Genomic DNA, 20,598 nt, shown 5'->3' on the forward strand with positions numbered 1-20,598 from the left:
GGAGAATGTCAATTCACAGCCTACCAAAGCCCACATTTGCAATTTATCAAAGGATTTCAGCAACTATTGAAAAATGCACTGAATTTAATTTTAATGATATAACTGGTGATACACCTTTCTTCTAAAGTCTTTCAGATGCAGTTTCTGATCTTAATCACAGTAAATCTCTAGGAGCAGGTCAAACCCAGGTGGCAGAGCCCTTCTGAGTCAAGAGGATGGGAGGTACTTACTGCAGACCCTTATGATGCTTTATCTCATTTCAAGGCTCAGGAACCTGCTATACTCTCACCGATAAAAATACAGGTGTCAGTGAATCTTCTGTTAGTTAAGCTGGAGTGAGTGAGTGGTATCATCAACTCAGCATTTAAGTTATTTATTAAGAACCTATAATGTACCCAGAACTGAGTACAACACTACAAATTTCCTGTGTTTTTATCTCTACAAATTTTATTTAATCCATACGACTCCTGGGTTACACAACTAACTAACCCATGCAGTCACAAAATTAGGAAAAGACAACCCTCGGTCTCGGCATATATACATACATTTTACCTTTCATGTCTTATTCTGTAGCATGATAGTAGATTGCTAGTTATACATATTTAAATCAATATAACATGAAGAGAACAGTTTATTTAAAATATAAATATCTTCTCAGTTCCAAGTTTATTTTTGTCACAGATTTGGAATAAATACACTTTACTTATGTATTATTTTAAACTTTCGTATCTATTTGTTGCATCACACCAAAAATACTGAAAACCTTTTTACCATTTTTCTCACACTGCTTGTAGTAATTCTGAAGTACTCATACAAACATGAAGGTGTCACCTATTACACGTTTTAAATATGATCAATAATATCACCATTTAAAATTACATAGAAAATGACGTCTTCAATGATTTTGACAGCAGACTTAGCAAACCAGCAGGCACACTGGGGACATAACAAAGTGTGGGTTACACATATCAACCCCGGTGCTCTTTCTGGGTGTAAGAACAATACACACAGCAAGCTAGCAATTCATGAAGCCATTTAGGAAATATGGACTCAATATTAAACTTTGTATATTACATTCATATTGTAATGTTAAGGCAAAATTTCCTTTTTTGGTTGCTCAATGTGCCTGATGGCATAAAATAAAGGGTACAAGCAATCAGGATATAACTAAAATTATAGTAACAATTATAACTAGGAGAAGTAGATTTCTTAAATTTCAGCAAGAATTTTAAAACTTCTTTTTTGAGACGAAAGAGCCAGAAATATTATTTAAGCAGGATAAGTATTAGGATAAGTAGGAAAATGGAGATAACTACTTTTTTTTTTTAGAGAATCTTTTTTTTTTTTAAGATTTTATTTATTTATTTTAGAGAGAGAGAATGAGAAAGAGCATGAGAGGGGAGATGGTCAGAGGGAGAAGCAGACTCCCCGCTGAGCAGGGAGCCCGATGTGGGACTCAATCCCGGGACTCCAGGATCACGACCTGAGCTGAAGGCAGTCACTTAACCAACTGAGCCACCCAGGCGCCTGAGATAACTACTTTTTTAAAATACATTTTACTAAAATATTGATTTTAAAAAGAATAGTAAGTTTACCTTTCTCAATAAAAAGAAAAATGTTATGTGTGGATTCATAAACAACACATTTAAAAAATAAACTTTTGGTGGGTACAACAAAGGAATGATGCCACCTTAACTGGGGGGGACAGTAAAACATCAAATTAAGAACATGGACTTCTAGGGCGATTACAGACATAAATCTAGCTCAAATGGCATTAATGTCAAATAGTGCTTTCTAGTTCTGCAATGTATTTATTCCAAATATATGAATGAATTTTAATATTAGAACCATTACAATCCCATGTTAAGCTTCAAAATTTACATCTTTAAAGTGAGAGTAACAGTTAGCAAAATACAAAAGGGTATCATATCAGAAAGGTCTCCAGAAAGGCTAGAAAACTAAAATAGTATTTTATTATTTAATATAAGTCAAACTTGAAGTTCAGGAAGACATTATACAGTCCAAATTTTGATGGTGATCTAAATGGCAAGAGTAATAAATACACAGTTTTTCCTATTTTTTTCCAAGAGAAAATGCTATCTACATATGTAACTTCACATAAACATTGAAATATCAGGCAGTGAGTTGCAGGAGAATGGGCATGACGCAATCTCCTAAATGTTGTAAAAAACAAGTTATTTCATTGCTCTGAAAAGGTATTTAACATGGCTAATGATCTACAGTGATGAAATTTAAGTCAGTTGTGATACCACAGTGATGTTTACGGATAAAAAAAAAAAATCAAGCTAGGGAAAAGTTTTTGTTTTTTGTTTTTCCCGATCCTTTTTTTAATAAGTAAACAAATAACTAACCCAATTAAATAAGGGGATCTCTAAGTGGTACTTACTGGCACAACAATGTTGTAGTGGATGCAGAACCCCGGTTCAGAAGGAAAATATTCATCAGATACAAATCTTATCCTGATCTGATTTCCTTTAGAAATCTGCTTTCCTGGCACAGTACCAGAACCACACCAGCGCCCTAATATAGTTCCATCACTGGGTTCTTCAACTTCTACAAAGTCATACCTACAAGACACAAAGACAAAAAAGACATAAAGTCATATGATCTGCTATTTTAGCAATTCAAATTCCATGATCATGGATACAGTGAATCTATCTAGGGACCATAGCCAGGAGTCCATTCCAAATTCAACTGGGTAAATATAATGAAATATTCCAAAGAAGAGATACAACTGAAAATGCATTCTCCATTAAAGGGAAATGAGTCTTCTATTCTAAGCCTTCCATAAAACTGTTAATGAACTTCAAATTCACTGAACAGCCATCTCAACACTTAAATATTTTGTATGCAGCAACCATATCTGACATTCAATTTGTGAGTTATTCAATTTAATTTCCATTTGGACATGACAGTTTTACTCTAATCTTAATTGCTATTATCATTGCCCATTACTTTGACAGTAACGCTTTCGCCCTAGTCAGACTCCCTGGCTCCCTTTCTTCATCTGATGCAAGCTTTTCCAGAGCCACATCATCACATGCACATCCTTCAAATCTCACTTTGTAAGATTTGTAAGACCTTTCTGGCTGTTCTCTGTAAGACCTTTCTGGGTGTTCTCAGCTCATCATCATTTCTCTTTTTGATAAACACATATTTTCAATACTCACTCTGTATGCAAGTGATCCATTTTCTTTTTTCTTTGAGAGAGAGAGGGAGAGTGAGCATGAGAGAGAGAGAGAGAGAGAGAGCGCATACCAGCTGGAGGAGAGGGAGAGGGAGAGGGAGAAGCAGACTCCCCACTGAGCAGGGAGCGGGATGTGGGACTTGATCCCAGGGCCATGAGATCATGACCTGAGCCAAAGGCAGGCACTTAACCCACTGAGCCACTCAGGAGCCCCAACAAGTGATCCATTTTCTTAGTCTCGTAAATCCTTGAAAAAAGGAACTCATTTTTATATACTTTGAGTTTACATTGCACTACACACAGTATCTTAAACATAAGGAATAAATAATATTTTGCCAACAAATGTTAATTTTGGTTTTGGGAGGCTTAGATCAGTGGTACTCATCAAGAGCAGTATTGTCTCTTAAGAAAATGTTTCAGAAATGACCTGTAGAGGTATTTTCGGCTATAATGAGGCCAGGGGTGAGGAGGGCATTATGACATGTAATAGGCAAGGTCCAGTGATGTTCAACAGTGGAAAATCCTGGAAGTGAATATTTGTCCCATGTTCTCCGAGCCTTTCAAACAGTTCACTGGACATTCATATAGGCGACATTTCTGATATAGCACATCGAGTCTGGAAACTAACAATTATCTCACATATAAACATAAATATGTTTTGTGGTTTTAGTTAAAACCAAATTTTCCAGAAATTCAGCTATTAAATAAGTTGAAGAAAGTTTCCATGTTTTGGAACTTTACCCAAGAATTACTATTAAACATATCACGAACAGGAACACTGCTTATACTATCTGCATCACGATTAAAACAATTAAAAGTATACATATTCATCTGTATCTATAATGGTCAGATTCACAATGAGTCTACTTAAAAGATGCAAGCATCTGACCACTTTTATTTTCCTAATGTAACTGTGCATGTGTCCTTATGTATTTAAATCCATTATTTTCATAGAACTTACTTTGCTGTTTCTGGTTTCTGTAGCACACATGCCATTGCATTTATATTTTAAACAACTGTGCACATAAATAGATGATCACTTCCATAAACTCATTTCAGAATACCAAAGAGGATCCTGCAAAATTTTTCTTAAAAGTTACGTCTGACATGGTTGAAAATCACTGGTAGATTTTTTTCAAAAATCTAAATTCAGTAGATGCTAGACAACTAAAAATAATACATTTTGTGCAGTATTGAATTTACAGAAAAAAATTGGTGAGAATTATATACAAAGTATGTAACAGGCCAATTCTACCTACTCATCTTCATCCTGAAGAAGTCTCCAGAACTCTCTTATGACATGTAACTTAACCTGTTTCAGCCTTTTTCCCTGGCCTTACATTGACGGCAACACTACTTAGCTCACGGGGATGTTTTAAGACAGGATACCTGTGTAGTACCTAAAATACGGCACATGGCTGCCATTCAATAAAATGGTCCTTCATCTCCATCCTGCATCCCTCGTTCCCACCTCCACATGAACTTTTAATATAACGTTTGGAGTTTGAAAACAATAAACAAGAAAACTCAAATACAAAGAAAAGAAAATCTGCTATACCATGTGATGAGTCTGGGGTCATTAATGACAAATGTGTAAGTCCACCAGTATCGTCATTTTAGGAGTTCGGTGTATGTGTGTGGTGGGACCGAAAAGGGGTACGCTCAGGGGTCAGAGGAGTTGGGCAGAACAGACCCAAGTGGTTATTTCAGATATACTTGATACAAAAGTGGGTAACTACCATTTTATATGAAAGGATAATTTTTACATCAAGATTGTTTGCATGTGAAACAAAGCTTTTATTCACAGAGTGTCTGTCTGTTCCTAAACCTATATAATGTAGGTTACCACCATTGCGAGTTTGAAGAGAGCCAGATTTCAGACCTGCTCAATCATTCTGTAAACATTTATGAAGCGCTGACTTGGTGCAATGTGTTTTGTTAGGTTCTTAGGATACAAAGATGAAACGATAGCTTCTTTGGGCTCAGGGCCCATAAAACACTTCGGTGAGTGCTTTAATGAGGGTATGTAGGAAATACTGTGGAATACTGGCAGAGTAGCAGTAATTTTATACAGTGAGATTAGGGTCAGATTACAAAGGAACATTTGGGCTGTCAGTGAGTACTGATTGACCAGGGGTAAAAAGACGGGAAATGAAAACACATTGTGGTGAGAAGTACAATACGTAAGATGCAACAGCAGAAAGAGGGGGTCAGGCATGGTGCACTGTAAATAGAGGGTGGGAAACCAAGAAGGAGATGAAGATCAAGCAGGAAAAATAGGTGTAGGTGGAAAGGCCTTGGTACTTCAGAGCCAGATACTAGAATATTTTGTAGGCCAATGCTGCAAACAGGTCAGTGCAGTTTTAATAGGCTCCATGTTTCTTTTCAAAATTTAAGTCAACATTATAAAAAGTGGAATTTCACAGAAAAGTCTGGATTTCTGGCTTTTTTTTTAAAATTAAATTTGAAGATCTGTTAATACTAAATATCATTAGCCTTGGTATGACTCCTCAGATCTCCAGAACTGATGTCAGCTCCAGGAGGGGTGGTATCTTCAATCTCCTGCCTTATCCCTGACACCTACGTGCCAGGAACACAGTAAGCGCAGTATCAGTATTTGGTGACTGAAGGAATGAACATGGACCTTCATTCCTTCACAGCAACTGAGGCAGGGACCAAGTGGAAAGAACTTGAGATGGGACATGTTCTAAGTTTTTAAAGATCCCCATCAACTTTCTATGCTGTTGCTGTTGTTGTTTCTGTTTTAATACCCAAATCATCATCTATTTACAGTACCTGCCCACAGAGGTCTCTGAGTTTGCCCCCCTTAGAGCAGATGAGGCACGGCAATGGAGGTGTCAGTGAGGGAGTAACACTGGCAGGGAACAGAATCATCGATATCTGAGGGATGCCGGGAAACAAGAACCTTACAAGTGTGGGAAGAAAGCAAAGAGCCGGGAACAAAAACATCCTGAAAAGGAGCAGTTGGGGGAATGTGAGGAAAGCCACTGTGAGTGATGCCACAGAACAGAGCGAAGAGGGAAGGAAACCTCACCAGAAGGAGAAGTGGGGGACAGCGCCCACAGTGCCGAATACCAGAGTAAGCTCAAAGACAACGACACCCAAAAGGCATCGCTCCGGTTTGGCAATTATTAAGTCATTTCAACAACTGGTTGAACAGAACACAAAGCATCAAAAATTTACCTCAGTCCATTTTCAAAATAACTATTCTCTTTCTAATAGAAGCATCTTAAGAGAAAAGAAGATCATATGCAAGAGAACTACAAAAATTCCCATTAAGTGTTTTTACTATTATAGACTTTTCTTTTTATTTGTTAACAAATAAACAGTGTTATGTATTTATCTGATTCGGAAGCTCTTTGGAAGTATTCAAAAGGAGTTTTTAACCACCCCAAAATATCTGGATTATAAGTGTTAAGAATTTCTTAAGGAACAAATAAGTCCTAACCTTGGCTTTATTTACATCCTGATACAAAGATCATTGTCCTGCAAATAAGAGTTAGAAGCACGTTAGTACTTTTTTCATGAAGATTTTCTACTGAACTTAAAAAAAAGTCCACTAATCTTTATAACAATTTCTGGATTTGCAGTTAGACAGCCGGCAATTAATTCTTACATCCTCATACAAGCCTGATGCACACACTTACCACAGTGCTTTGCAAATCTACATAGTTTCGCCTTCCATGAAGGTAAAATGAAATGGACATCTACAAAAGTGCTGTGTTCTTCGCCTATAAGCAGCAGAATCTAACATATGCTACTAATTCTTTCACGGTAAACTTTTAAGATTTTTTTTTCAGAAGTGGTGTCCTATAACAATATAATTCTAAATTTCACTCTATTATTCCACCATCAATTTTTTAATGGTCATACTCAACAACTGTTTAGATGTCTATGGAACTGAAAAGTATCAATAACACCATTATTTACTGAGGCTTAGTTCTCCCTCTTCCTCAAAACAGTAAATCCCCTTGCTAAAGGATATGGTTATAAAAATAGCATTTTTTTTAAACTTAAATTATATTCAAGATCATGTAAAATAGACCCAGTGAAGATCTACCTGTAAAGTATACCCATGCCTCATCTAATCTTCAAAATAGAAAAACCGACAACAAAAACCACTGACACTTAACTCCATATTTCCTTTAAATTGTTTGAGAATATGTAGAATGTGGTTGGGAAAGGACAAATGCATTAAATCCAGTTGCCTTCCCTAATAATTTGAAGTTTTTCTTTTTTCTGATAAAATGTTTGCAGAAGGAATTCGTTGTGGAAGTTGGTTGGTTTATACCCCATAGCACTGCTCAGAACATCAAGAAAAGAGAAAACAATTACGAAAGATGTCTGTAAGCCTCAGTCAAATGAAAGCGAGATGATAAAACCAAGCACCATTTGACACATAAAAGTGAAATCACAAAACATAATCTTCCTTACACGCAGAAATCTATGCATGCCCAGGTGACTGTTCTGGAGACATGGTAATCCTTATAATACACTCTCAGGTATTAATTTCCAACATGCACAACTGCTCACATCAGTATTTAAAGGATTTACTAAACCTATTTTATGAGCCAATCAAACATCACTTTCTCACGGCAACATGATACAGAGCACACAGCGCTAAGTGGTTTATAACGATCACTCCCTTTCTCTAACATACCCCTGGGGACCCATGGAGGATTTATGTTCTTTTATGTTTAACAAACACGTCTGGTATTGTAGACAAAATTTTCATTCTCATGTGGGAATTTAAAAACTGCGAGGGCATGAGGACTACTTTCTTACTCCCCAGAATTGTAAGGAGTACACCAACGAAATAAATTCACTGGTAAACATGACTGTCAGACACCCAGCTTCCTTCAACAAAAATAAACCAACTCTGCAAAATAGGTTGTTTCTAGTTAAAACTAACGAAAACCCTGTCAATTAAATCTACCTCATGAATTATCCAACCTGACCGTGGTGTGAAACCCTGCCAACAAATAAATGTGGATCTTATGAGACCTAGCTCCGCAAGTGTCACCTGGAGCCTAAGTTTGTTGGGAAAGGTAATAAAATTAGTAAGATGCTAATTATTCTACAGTGCTTATTGAATTATACTTCAGTTTAGCACAATACCACTCATATACAGAAGTTTTAGATTCCTATTTTGGACGCCAAAATGTTTATATACACTTTCACATATTGAAAATAATAATAATAAAAATAATAATTACATTTACCAATTGCTTTTTATACCTTAATTCATTTAAGCCTTAAAAAAATCACAAAAAGTTGATATTGTTACTGTGCCCATTTTATGGATTATAAAATACAAAAAAGCTAAGTTCCTGGCCAAGGTCACATAGCAGCTAAATATAGAGCCAAGTCTTCCACAACGGCAGTTGAACTCTAGAACACAGGCTAACTCCAGAATCCTTAAATTCGAAGCTGCACTGTGTAAAATATTTTAAATATGCATACATAATTACGTTTGCCTTATTTTGAGGCCTAACTGAAGAGAATTTGTGTCTTTGTTCAAATTGGCTAAATGGTTTTATTCAATGGCTAGAGAAACATTAAGGCCCATTCAACTAAAACTGATCAGTTAACTTGGTAATTTGGGAATATCCATTTTACAGATATTTGTTTAAATTAATTTGGTAATACAGTAGTTCCCCCTTATCTGCAAGGGATATGTTCCAAGATCACCAGTGGATGCCTGAAACCTCAAACAGTACCAGACCCCATATATACTGTTTTTCCCTACACATATGTACCTATGACAAAGTTTAATTATAAATTAGGCACAGTAAGAGATTCACAACTGTAAATAATAATAAAATAGAACTACTGTAATAATATACTGTAATAAAAGCTATGTGAATGCGGGCCTTCTGTCTCTCAAAATATCTCACTGTACTGTACTCACAAGTCTTGTGATGATGTACGATGATAAAATGCCTACGTGATGAAATGAAGTGAGGGGGAATGACACAGGTGTTGTGAAGGAGTGGTGTTACTTGTACTATTGACTACTTGTACTACTGACCTTCTGATGATATAGCAGGAGAACCATCTGCTTCCAGACCTCAAATTACCACAGGTAACTGAAAGAGCGGATAAGGGGGGTACTAGTGTATTTATTTTTAGCTGCTCTAAATTCTTTATTGATAGTTTTAAACCTATATAGAAAATGTGTAAGTCAAACCACCAAGTATGCTTCAGAGGGCCGACAACACATCAGTGGAGTAATTTTCATGAAAATATGATAGTTCTACCTATGAGAAGTGGTTATTTGTACATGGTCGAATTGTACATGGTAGGAAATTAATCGATTAAATTTATCTTATTAATAAATAAAAACATTACAAATATAGAACTCATGAATTCAATCTATAAAGGTAGAAAAATTAAGCAAAACAAAGTATAAGGTGAAAACTAATGAAGACAAACTATAAGAGATATATTCAAAACCAAAATTAGAATTTAGAATTAAAACCAAAAGTTGGTTCTCAAAAAGGAGAGAGACACTGACACAGGGAGCGAGGAGAAGGGGAAGGGGAGAGAGAGAGAGAATACAATCAAGAATTTACATAATTAAGAGTCAGAAAGAAGATACAATCACAGATAAAAATGTATTTAAAATTTGTAAATATGTTTTGTGTAACTTTATGCCAATGAAACCTGAAAAGCTAAATGAAATGGATGACCTACCAGGAAAATGTAAATTATCAAAATTGACTGAAGTAGAAAAAGTGAACTAATAGCTCTAGAAGAAACCGAAAAGATTATCAAACACTTGTCAATAAAAGACGAAAAGGCATGGGGTTTACAGGAGAGTTCTATTTGACTTTAAGAAAACATACAATTCCAATGTTATATGAGCACTTGTAAAAAAATGAAAATGGCAGGTATCTACCTAAATTAATAATAAAATAAACTAGCCTAAATTTTGTGGACACAATTTACAATGCTATATTATATACTTCAAAGTTGCTAAGGGATTAGATCTTAAATGTTCTCAGCACAAAAGAAATGGAATTATGTGTCATGAGGAAGATGTTAGCTAACTCTGTGGTGGTAATTACATTGCAAAATATAGGTGTATCAAATCAATACACTGTATACCCTAAACTTACACAGTATTACATGCCAATTATATCTCAATAAATCTGGAAAATTAAATAAAAATTAAAATCTCTAATAAATGAAAAACTTGTATCAAAGTTCTTTCAAATGGCAAAATCAAACATTAAAAATCTTGACCAATTTTACTTAAAAATCGAGGGAAATGCAAAAATACCCAATAAAAGTTCATCATATATCATCCAACAGTGGATTGAAAGATGGAATACTTTGGGCACCTGGGTGGCTCAGTTGGTTAAGCAACTGCCTTCGGCTCAGGTCATGATCCTGGAGTCCCGGGATCGAGTCCCACACCGGGCTCCCTGCTCAGCGGGGAATCTGCTTCTCCCTCTGACCCTCCCCCTTCTCATGCTCTCTCTATCTCATTCTCTCTCTCAAATAAATAAATATTAAAAAAAAAAGATGGAATACTTCATGACAGAATGTGGATGTAGTTCATGAACATGAAGGTGAATGTAAAATTGACCTTTTAGAATATTAAAAGAGAAAAACTGCAGGAGTATATTAATAAATGCTGAAACAACATGATAAAATTAACTAGTTAGGTTAAAAAAATGAGTAAAATGTAAATAGCAAGAAACTTTCAAATCATGGTAAAAGTTATGTAACAAACTAGCTGAAAGTTTTACATTAAATAAAATTAAAATCATTCTCATTAAAGCTAGAATAAAGACAGGGTTGGCCATTCCCACCACTCTTTTCAGAATTTTTTTTTTTTGAGGGGAGGGTGTAGCTATTTAGCTAAGAGAGAAAAGAAAATAAATGTTGTAAAGAAAGAGAAGAGAAAAATGATCCTTAGTCGATACTAGATTCCCTTGAGAACAGACTACAGTAGGGTCAAGCACTGATACTGGAAAAGCTTGGAAATAATCAGGTACGGGATGGAGCGGCTTAGAGTATGGTAGGAGAGGGAGAGGTAAAGAACGATTACGTGCGGTATATACTTTGAAAGTAAATTTGATATGATTTGGTGTAGGGTATGAGAAAAACAGGGGTCCAAGATGATTCCAAAGTTTCTGGCTTTTAAAAACCATTCAGAACAAAAAGAGACTTTAGTAAAGTGACTAAATATAGGATCAATATGCAAATATCATTAATTTTTCTTTATAACAGCAAATACCAGAAACTGCATAGGGGAACATGTCTTTCACAGAATTATAACAACACATAGTAATAAATTTAATAATAACTTATAAGCACCAATTGAGGAAATGTATATAGTATACTAAATAACAAAAATGCAGGACTTTACTATGTTTAAGAAACAAGACTTCTACACTATTTGTATAAAACAAAATCACCACAATAAAGCAAACTTTACGTGGTACATGCTATGTACCAGATACTTTATAAATATTAACTCATTCAATCTTCCAACACAACCCTATCCATAGTTACCATTATTATACCCATATTATCAATGGGGAAACTCAGGTATAGAGAGGTAATACAACAGAGCAAAAGCCATTACAGCTAAGAGTAATGGAATTGAAACAGGAACTTTGCTCTAGACCTCAGAGCCGATATTTTTAACCATTATACCCTACTGTCCCTACCCAGTTAAACAACACAACAGAAACTTACCATCAGCTCATTGTCAGTATTCAGAATCCACAGTTGAGAACTCTGATTTAAACTCCACAGATCCTCTTCCTTAAAATGTGGAAACTATTCATTAACTCTCAAGACTGTTGTGAGAATCGAATGAGAGAATGTATATAAAGTGTTTACAAAAGTGCCTAACAAATCAGCTGCTCAATAAGTGGTCAGCGTGTGTGTGTTCAATAATTACTATCATTGCAGCCATACAGGCAAACAATGGAAGACTACCCTGTAGAAGAACAGACCCCACAGCTCCTCATACAGGGCTAAGTTGCATGGATCCCTACTGTGACTCATTTTACTCAAGTAATATTCCTGACTCTAATCCGCCAAAACGATATAAGCATTAGATATTTGCTATCATTATTAACAGTTGCTTTTTTCATTGTAGTAGAAGAGACAGATTCATCAATAGATTGTGAAAATACTGAACACTTAATTTTTGTGTCAGCATTTTATACTCTATCAAAAAAGCATAATAATAGTATCAATGTTATGACTGTTGGGGGGATTAAGTGACATAATATATCAAACACTCACCTATTTGCTCAGAATTTTCAAGACTGATCAGCCACTGAAATATATGGTTACTTATCCTCAATCGATTATTACCTGCAGGTAGTCATGCATTTTTACAGAAACATCATCTCATATCCTTGTATTACTACTGAAATAATGCCAAGATTTTAGGTAGCTAATCCATGTAAATTCAGAGACTGCTCCCAAGGCAAAGTATAATATTCATGTTCTTCTCTACCCTAAAGACTGCTCTAGTACTCTTTATTACTATCTTGTAATTGGTTTAAAAAAAAAGAAATCTCATCAACATGTAGGCCTGCCTAGTGTGATGCTCTAATGTGTGTAGGGCTGTTTATTAAACACACTGTCACTACTAAATTAGTAATAATTCAATAACAGTTCATATGATCAATAATATACCTTTATTCCATGTGTCAACAACTGAACCACTGTAGTACTGAAAGAAATTTGAGAAACTAAATTTAAGAAACAAAATTAATATTGTATTTAGACTAAAACAAAATTTTTCTATGATGGGTTATCATCTTGTCATTTTCCCTTCTACTTTCAATAAATACGGTAAGAATAAAGGGAGAGAGTGCTGGTTAGAGGTAGGTAGAAATAGGAAAAAAAAAAAAAAGTAGGACCTCCTCCAAAGCATCCCAACTGAGCTTAAGATAATTTAGGAATATTGAAATGGGAATGTACATTTAAAGAATTACTTTAAGGGCATCAAAATCTAAGATAAGAAGGAAGGAAGGGCTATGAATATAATCTCTCATCTACCTAACACCTAGACAGTTCTGGGCATTGTTTCCACAAGCAACCACTACCAAAAGGCACCTACAGGCTGCTCCTTCTGCATGTTCTTTGAATAGATGAATTTCATTGCCTAAATGTATTTATAAAAGGTCATGACATCATTAATCAAGACATCTTTAAAGGATTTTGCGATAGGCTTGGTTCTTTCAGTTTTTATCTAAACTGTATCATTGCTACACTTGCAAATACTGAGGTACTCTAGATATGGATTTATCTAAGGCTAAGAGAAATATTTAAGTAGTGTGATAATAAAATTTGGACAGGATTCATGTTATGCTTATCAAAGCATTATCGTGACTTCAAGCCTGATTTTAAAAGAAAATATTTAAATGGCTGATCAGCAGCATCAGGCAATTAGGCTCATATGTTTAGACGCGTAAATTTACTTTTTGGTGATGATGTCTATGAAAATGATAAAATAAGTTTGTTTTAGAATATATCACAGTGAGATGAAAATAATCTGTAATTTTAGAGTATCAGAGAATTTCAGGTACAGTGCCTGAATATGAGTGTTTAAAAAAAAAAACTTCCAAGTATTTATTTTGAGCATTTATACTTATTGAATTTTTATTTATTTATTTTTAAAGATTTTATTTATTTTTATTTATTTGACAGAGAGAGAGACAGACACAGAGCGAGCACAAGAGGGAGAAGCAGGCTCCCCACCAAGCAGGGAGCCCAATGTGGGCCTCGATCCCAGGACACTGGGATCATGACCCGAGTCGAAGACAGACACCCAACTGACTGAGCCACCCAGGCACCCCTTGAATATTTCTTTTTAATGAGATGATTTATCATCAAAGCATGTGAAAAAATGTTCTCAGAATTTAAAAGAAATTTTAGGCATTCCAGCAAAATTCATTATTCAACATTTGACATCTAAGAATAGACCCACAGACTTGAACTTTTTTTTTTTTTATTTGACAGAGAGAGACAGCGAGAGAGGGAACACAAGCAGGCGGAGTGGGAGAGGGAGAAGCAGGCTTCCCGCTGAGCAGGGAGCCCAATGCGAGCCCGATCCCAGGACCCCGGGATCATGACCTAAGCCGAAGGCAGCACTTAACGACTGAGCCACCTAGGCACCCCATAGACTTGTACATTAATAAATGAAAACAGAAGAGCAGAGCATTTCAACCCAGACTGATGTACTGATGATTTTAAGGAAATAGGTGTTCAATATAATGGCTCTAGGCTTCAGGTTCCTCTTCAGCAAAATAAAGGAATAAACCTGGTAGTACAGGAAGTCATTTTTAAAAAAATCTTGGCTTTCCCCCCCCCGTTTAAGAACCTAATCACATTTCCTTTTGTGTGTGTAGTATCTCAAAAAATATGCAATTATACATAGAACGTGTTATTAGAACGTTACCCACTACAACATTTTCTGGGAAATTTTATTTTTTTCCAAGGTCTATACAGAACTGTTATCACCAAATATCATAACTGTCTACAGGCAATATCCATGGAAACCAACTTATAAATACCAATGTATTATGAAACGAGAAAAAAAAACATTTACTAATAGAAGTGTTGCAAGGTATGCACTACCTAGGGGAACCCTGTATTGGGCAAGGGTCTGCCCTCTGACGACCATGGGAAGCTCTAATCCCATCCAGGAAAGTGACTGCCTCCAATGGAAATGTTATAATACCTTCCCTAATTATGTCACTTTTATAAAACTCTTCCAAAGTGCACACTGGTAAATAAGGGAGGACTGCTGTCCCACAGGGCAAATCCTTTTTCTTATTTACTGCACAGCACAAATCACACCTCAAAAAGTCAGCCTTTAGAACATAAAAGTACATTTCAGAATTCATTTGACAGAGCTCCATCTGACTCTTCTGATAAGAAATGTATCCCTTATCCCTTATCAGATAGAATACCAACTGGAGTGGTGCTAAGAAGGAACAATAGAATGGAGTCTGGCATAAAGAAAATGCCTAATAAATGGAATACATTTTCGTTATCTAACATCAATTCTATTAAAATTTCCAAACCTCCTAGTTTTTTATGCACCTGAGCTAATTTAAGTTACAACAATGTTTCAAACAACTAACAGAATGTTTACTGCTATTTTGTTTGCTTTTTCAATCTTTTCCCCACCATATAGACTATATGTACATATGTGTGTGTATATATTTACACATATGGAGGTTATTTCTTTCCTTATCCTGTTAAAATTACCCCTTCAAGGTGCTTGAATATCCAGGATTCCTATGGTATGTGTGTGTGTCTAAGGTATAAATATTTACAGTAAGGTTAGAAAAGGTAAAATTCTACTTATATCACTTTGATTTTTATACTATCCACAAGTATGTATTTATTTTAACAATGCTTATTATCAATACATGCAATTAATCTCTTGAAATACTTTTAAAACATGAAAATATATGTAAGCTCCAGAGACAGAATTAGGTATAGTTGGTATAAATATTTTTTTGGTAGAAAATTCACTTAGCAGTTTTGAAACAATCAATCTTCACTAGAGAACAAGATTCAGTGGAGGGTAAAATAAACTATTTAATGAAAATTTAGTGACATGTAGACATTAATTACATTTTCTGAAACTTCAAATCTTGACAAAAGAAAAATAATTTAACCTCTTTCGTGGGGAATTTAGAATTTCAGAATGAGAGAAACAAGTCATGCTATTCATACTACATGTTAAAAGTATGAAAACTTTTTGACTTTCATGTTTTTCTAGGGTCATCACTTTCATTTCCAATGCAAAAGATTTATGGATATACGGAATTATATTTTCCACAGAACCTGTTTATAGATTGAGGCAAAAAACAAAACAAAACAAAAAACTGAAAAAAAAAAAAAAAGACTGTCCTTACTCAAGAAACAAAACAAAACAGGATCTTCATATGAAAGGAAACATTTCAGATTGTTAGGTGATTTGATCACTGTAATAAGTCCTACCAAGGCGATTACTTCATATTTTGTGGCATGAAAAGGGAAATAAGAAATACTAGGCTTAGTGCCTACTTGGCTAAATCCACCTTCCTGGGCAATATCCTAGGCAGGGTTTTTTTGGACTTAGATTTGTTTTATTTTCCTCTTCTCACTTTTTAAAATTTTTCCTTGTGCTCTGTATTTAATTCTTTCCTTATCCTGTTAAAATTACCCTTTCAAGGTGCTTGAATATCCAGGATTCCTATGGTAGCTTTTAATAGGTTCCCTTGCTACCAGAAAATTCAGCAGTTTTTAACAGTTTCAAATGTATCACTCACTTCATTTCCTCTTTTGCTCCAGATGTTTTCTCTTAGAGTTCTCACTCTGACAGAAGAGGTAGGATAGCTTTTTTTTTTTTCCTTTTCTCTTTCGGTATTATCTCATCACTTCTATTCATATATTCAGACATTTTTATCTACCTATTTATTCCACTGAGCTTCAATTTCCCTCCCTGAAAATGCCAAGAATCAATCATGCATTTCACTTAATTTTATTAATTTTATAGACAAATAAACAAGTAGTAAAAATAAAGTTGAAGTGCCAAATCATCTGGCAGAGTGAGAAATTTCCCATTAATATCACTTCAGTAATTTAACAGAATCAAAGAGAAATTAAAGCTTATTCGTTCAGAAACGTACCTGAAAAGCTGTGTTAATTATCACACATACAAGGCAAAACTGAGGTCCAACAAGTAGCCACTTAGAGCAATTTATGTACTCCGGCTTCACATTACAAAGCTGCTTATATTTTCACTTAAATGTGAAAATATGCATTTAAATGCCTTTAAAAATATTGTACAGCGTAGAACAATTCTTTTTTTTAAAGATTTTATTTATTTGAGAGAGAGAGAATGAGAAAGAGAGAGCATGAGAGGGGAGAAGCAGACTCCCCGCTGAGCAGGAAGCCGGATGCGGGACTCAAACCCAGGACTCCAAGATCATGACCTGAGCCTAAGGCAGTCGCTTAACCAACTGAGCCACCCAGGCGCCCCAGCATAGAACAATTCTAAAGATAAACTTAGAATATAAGCCCTTTGAAGGCAGGGATTACATTTTTCTTTTTCCTTTTCTTTCCTTTCTCCTTTCCTTTTCCCTTCTTTTTCTTTCTTTTTTTCTTTCTTTCTCTTTTCTTTTCTTTCTTTCTTTCTTTGTCATCATGTCCCCAGAGTCTACCAACATAGTGTCATGTCATGACACTATGACATGAACGCTGATCCAGTAAATTTGGTTGATACGAGAACTGAAGTACTCCAAACTACAAAGAAAAATAAAAGAGAAAGCAATAAATGCCTCTTCTCCCTGCCCTCACCCCAAGCTTCAGGGATCTCATGAAACACAGACAACTTTCCATTCTACTTGTAGGCCTTTGGACAACTGAGTAATTGTGGGCTACTCAGGGCTTTAGTCATTTGTGAACCTCAACCTGGGCGAGACAGCTATTTCACCAGATGGTAAATGTGATCACATTTCTTAGTACAGCAACTCCAGCAATAATATTCCTGTCATAGGTCAAGAACGTACTTTATATCACCAAGTTATGACTAATGGGTTCCAAGCACATACGGCAGGACATTTCATTGGATATACTTAGAAATTGCCTAATGGCAATTTTTCAAATACTGAGCATGGGATCCTTTGTTTTAAAATGCTCAATATTTCGAAAGCTGATTGATTATGCCTCTTACTACCAATAACATTACCTCCACCACTTCAGTTGGCAAATTTTCACTAATCCTTCAGATTTCAGCTAAGGATGACCTCCTCAGAGAAGCTTTCTGTGAGTCCTGCAATGTTTTCACAGCATGGTCCACACCACCACACCCATTACTGTTCTGAATTGTAATTTTTACATGCTTGCCCCCTTGTTTGTCAATGCTTTCTGAAAGCCAGGGGCCCATCTAATAATCTCTCTATTCCCAATATTTAGCACAGTATTTGGTCCATGCATAGAAGGGACTAAATGACTCCTGAGGGATGAATGGATGGATGGATGGAGTTTGTAGATATATAATTTCCTAACATACATATTTATATACAAATATATGTAGATAGAGTAGGCTACCAAATAGTCATGATTACACATGTGGTATTGAAATATTCCTATATAACTAATATTTTATACTCAAACATTTTTTTCCTTTTTTCTCAAATTCTGGCTATTCACAAATCAGCATGACTAGTTTTCTCAAAAATAATTGCAAGTGGCTTTTTAAAAAATGAGGACACTAGACTTTATTCAGGGTAATAAATTAGACACTATTTTTTTAGAAATTCATTATAATGTTAATTATCCTTCATTTTCTCACATGCTATCCATTACATGGTGAACACTTTGATTTGCTGTATACACCTGGCACACTCACTCAATACTGGTGATGCAACGTGCTGGGTTTTAACTCTATGGTTTATGTATCTTACTGTTCCTTTTTTTTCTAAGATTATTAATTTGAGAGAGAGAGAGAGAGAGAGAGCGCACGTGAGCAGGTGCATGGGGGTAGGGGAAGAGGCAGAGGAGAGAGAGAATCCCAAGCAGACTCGCAGACTCCCCACTGAGCATGGAGCCTGGATGCACAGCTGGCTCCAAGGACCCTGAGATCATGACCGTAGCCTAAATCCAGTGTTGGCCACTTAACCAACTGAGCCACCCAGGCGCCCCTTACTGTTCCTTTTTCAAATCTGTCTCCAATTAGGGATATTTTCAGATCCCATGGGAAGCTCAGATAACTGAGGACACATATGCCTCACCCTCAATGGTGGTTACTGGACTGAATAAAGGACTGGACAAGTAATATCAATTATATATTCTCAAGTAAACTCAAACCTTATTTTTATTACCAATCATTCTCTCTGACTTAACCGTTCACCTTTTTCAAGTAAGTAACAAGCAGGACTGAAGAGGAGTTTTTCCCTCTAACTCTCCCCCACCTGCTTTCTTGAAGAGGAGATTAATGAATTACGAAGTGGTCTATAACCCCTCTCCTTTCTCACACACAGCCCATCCTGTAAATTGTTAGTGCAAATATTTTTGCCTATTTCCTCTCTTCATACTGAAATCTCATTATTTTAGACCCCCATTAACAAATCACAATTATTCCAGTAGCCTCCCCTAAAGCCTCTCTACCCCCTCCTTCCACACACCATTTCTCCAGCCACTGTGAGGTTTTTCTACCTTAAAAGCCAGACTTAATTTCTCATGCCACTTTCATAAAACATACACTGGCATGCAAGCCGCATACACCACATCCAAAACCATCAATGGCTATTTGTTTTCCTCTCTGTCAAATCAGAATCTTGAGTTAAAGATTTAACTGTGGATTATAGATTGGCATTGTGAGAGTGTGGTTTATTTAAGACTGTCATTGAGAAATAGGTCCCTGTTCAACGTAACTGAATGTTCAGATCAGATTTTGTCATCTCGGCTACAGGCCACATTCTAGTGGTGAGTTCATGAAGGTAAATGTCAACTTTTGGTGGCTCTTGGGTGGCCACCTTGCTGACCTTCTACCAGACTGTTCATTTCTGTTCGAGCTTCTACACTCAGCATATACATTGTATTCTTCACAATTTAGCTTTTAATCTCATGTTACCTTGTTTCTTTTAAGCATAGGTATCTCTGGCTAGTTTAGATGTTCCCTGAAGGTAAGGATTATGTTACTGCCCCTGCTCTGTCACTCAGGCCTCCTTACACTTGGTGGAGATTCAGTAAGCACGTATTAAATCTCTGACTACAGGACAGTAAACTCACATCACCTAACCTCAGCACAGTCAACTGGAACATAATTAAACTTGAACTTTGCACCAGTTGTAAAAGATTGATGACCATAAATTCCTATTACCAGCAAACAGTTCTGGGATGGCATTATGTTGTAAACTAGTAACTACTTTATTATCAAAATCAACAAATAGGAAGTAAATTGCTCATGTGATCATGACTGCACTACCTAACGATTTGTATTCTTTTATAAGGTGTTATTTTTATTTAGTTTTATGATGAGTGGGAAAGATAGATAATGATGTTCTTCTTGTCTAGCAAGTAATGTAACAGCTAATAGAAACAGTGATAATTCTAATTTTATAGAATACTGTGCCTTGGAGCAAAGATGTGAATACTATTTCTACTACTTACTAGCTCTGCATATTTGGACAATTTTTGCTTCTTCTCTCAGCCTATAGCCTGTTTTCCCTTTATTTTTTTTTAAGATTTTATTTGAGGGAGCGAGTGAACATGAGCGAGGGGAGGGGCAGAGGGAGAGGGAAAGAATCCCAAGCAGACTTGGCACTGGGAGCCCGATGTGGGGCTCAATGCAGGGCTCGATCTCAGGATCCTGAGATCAGGACCTGAGC

At 35.8% G+C, this 20,598-nt stretch overlaps 1 protein-coding gene across 9 annotated transcripts in view; it reads right to left on the bottom strand.

Annotated features, from left to right (window-relative positions):
* PDGFC (platelet derived growth factor C) overlaps window positions 1-20,598 on the bottom strand; it is a 204,296-nt gene that overhangs the window by 52,469 nt on the left and 131,229 nt on the right. For 8 of the 9 annotated variants that reach the window (XM_073892406.1, XM_073892408.1, XM_073892407.1 and 5 more), the window contains one exon: window positions 2,408-2,588. In XM_073892406.1, coding sequence (XP_073748507.1) covers window positions 2,408-2,588 — 181 coding nt within the window. Of the gene's footprint in view, window positions 1-2,407; window positions 2,589-17,135; window positions 17,510-20,598 lie in introns of those variants that run through there. The other variant, XM_073892411.1, reaches the window with a different exon arrangement.

This window comes from Callorhinus ursinus, unplaced genomic scaffold (genome assembly GCF_003265705.2).
Source record: "Callorhinus ursinus isolate GAN/ISIS: 27379988/994484 unplaced genomic scaffold, GSC_fseal_2.0 scaffold4, whole genome shotgun sequence".
Classification (NCBI taxonomy): Eukaryota; Metazoa; Chordata; class Mammalia; order Carnivora; family Otariidae; genus Callorhinus; species Callorhinus ursinus.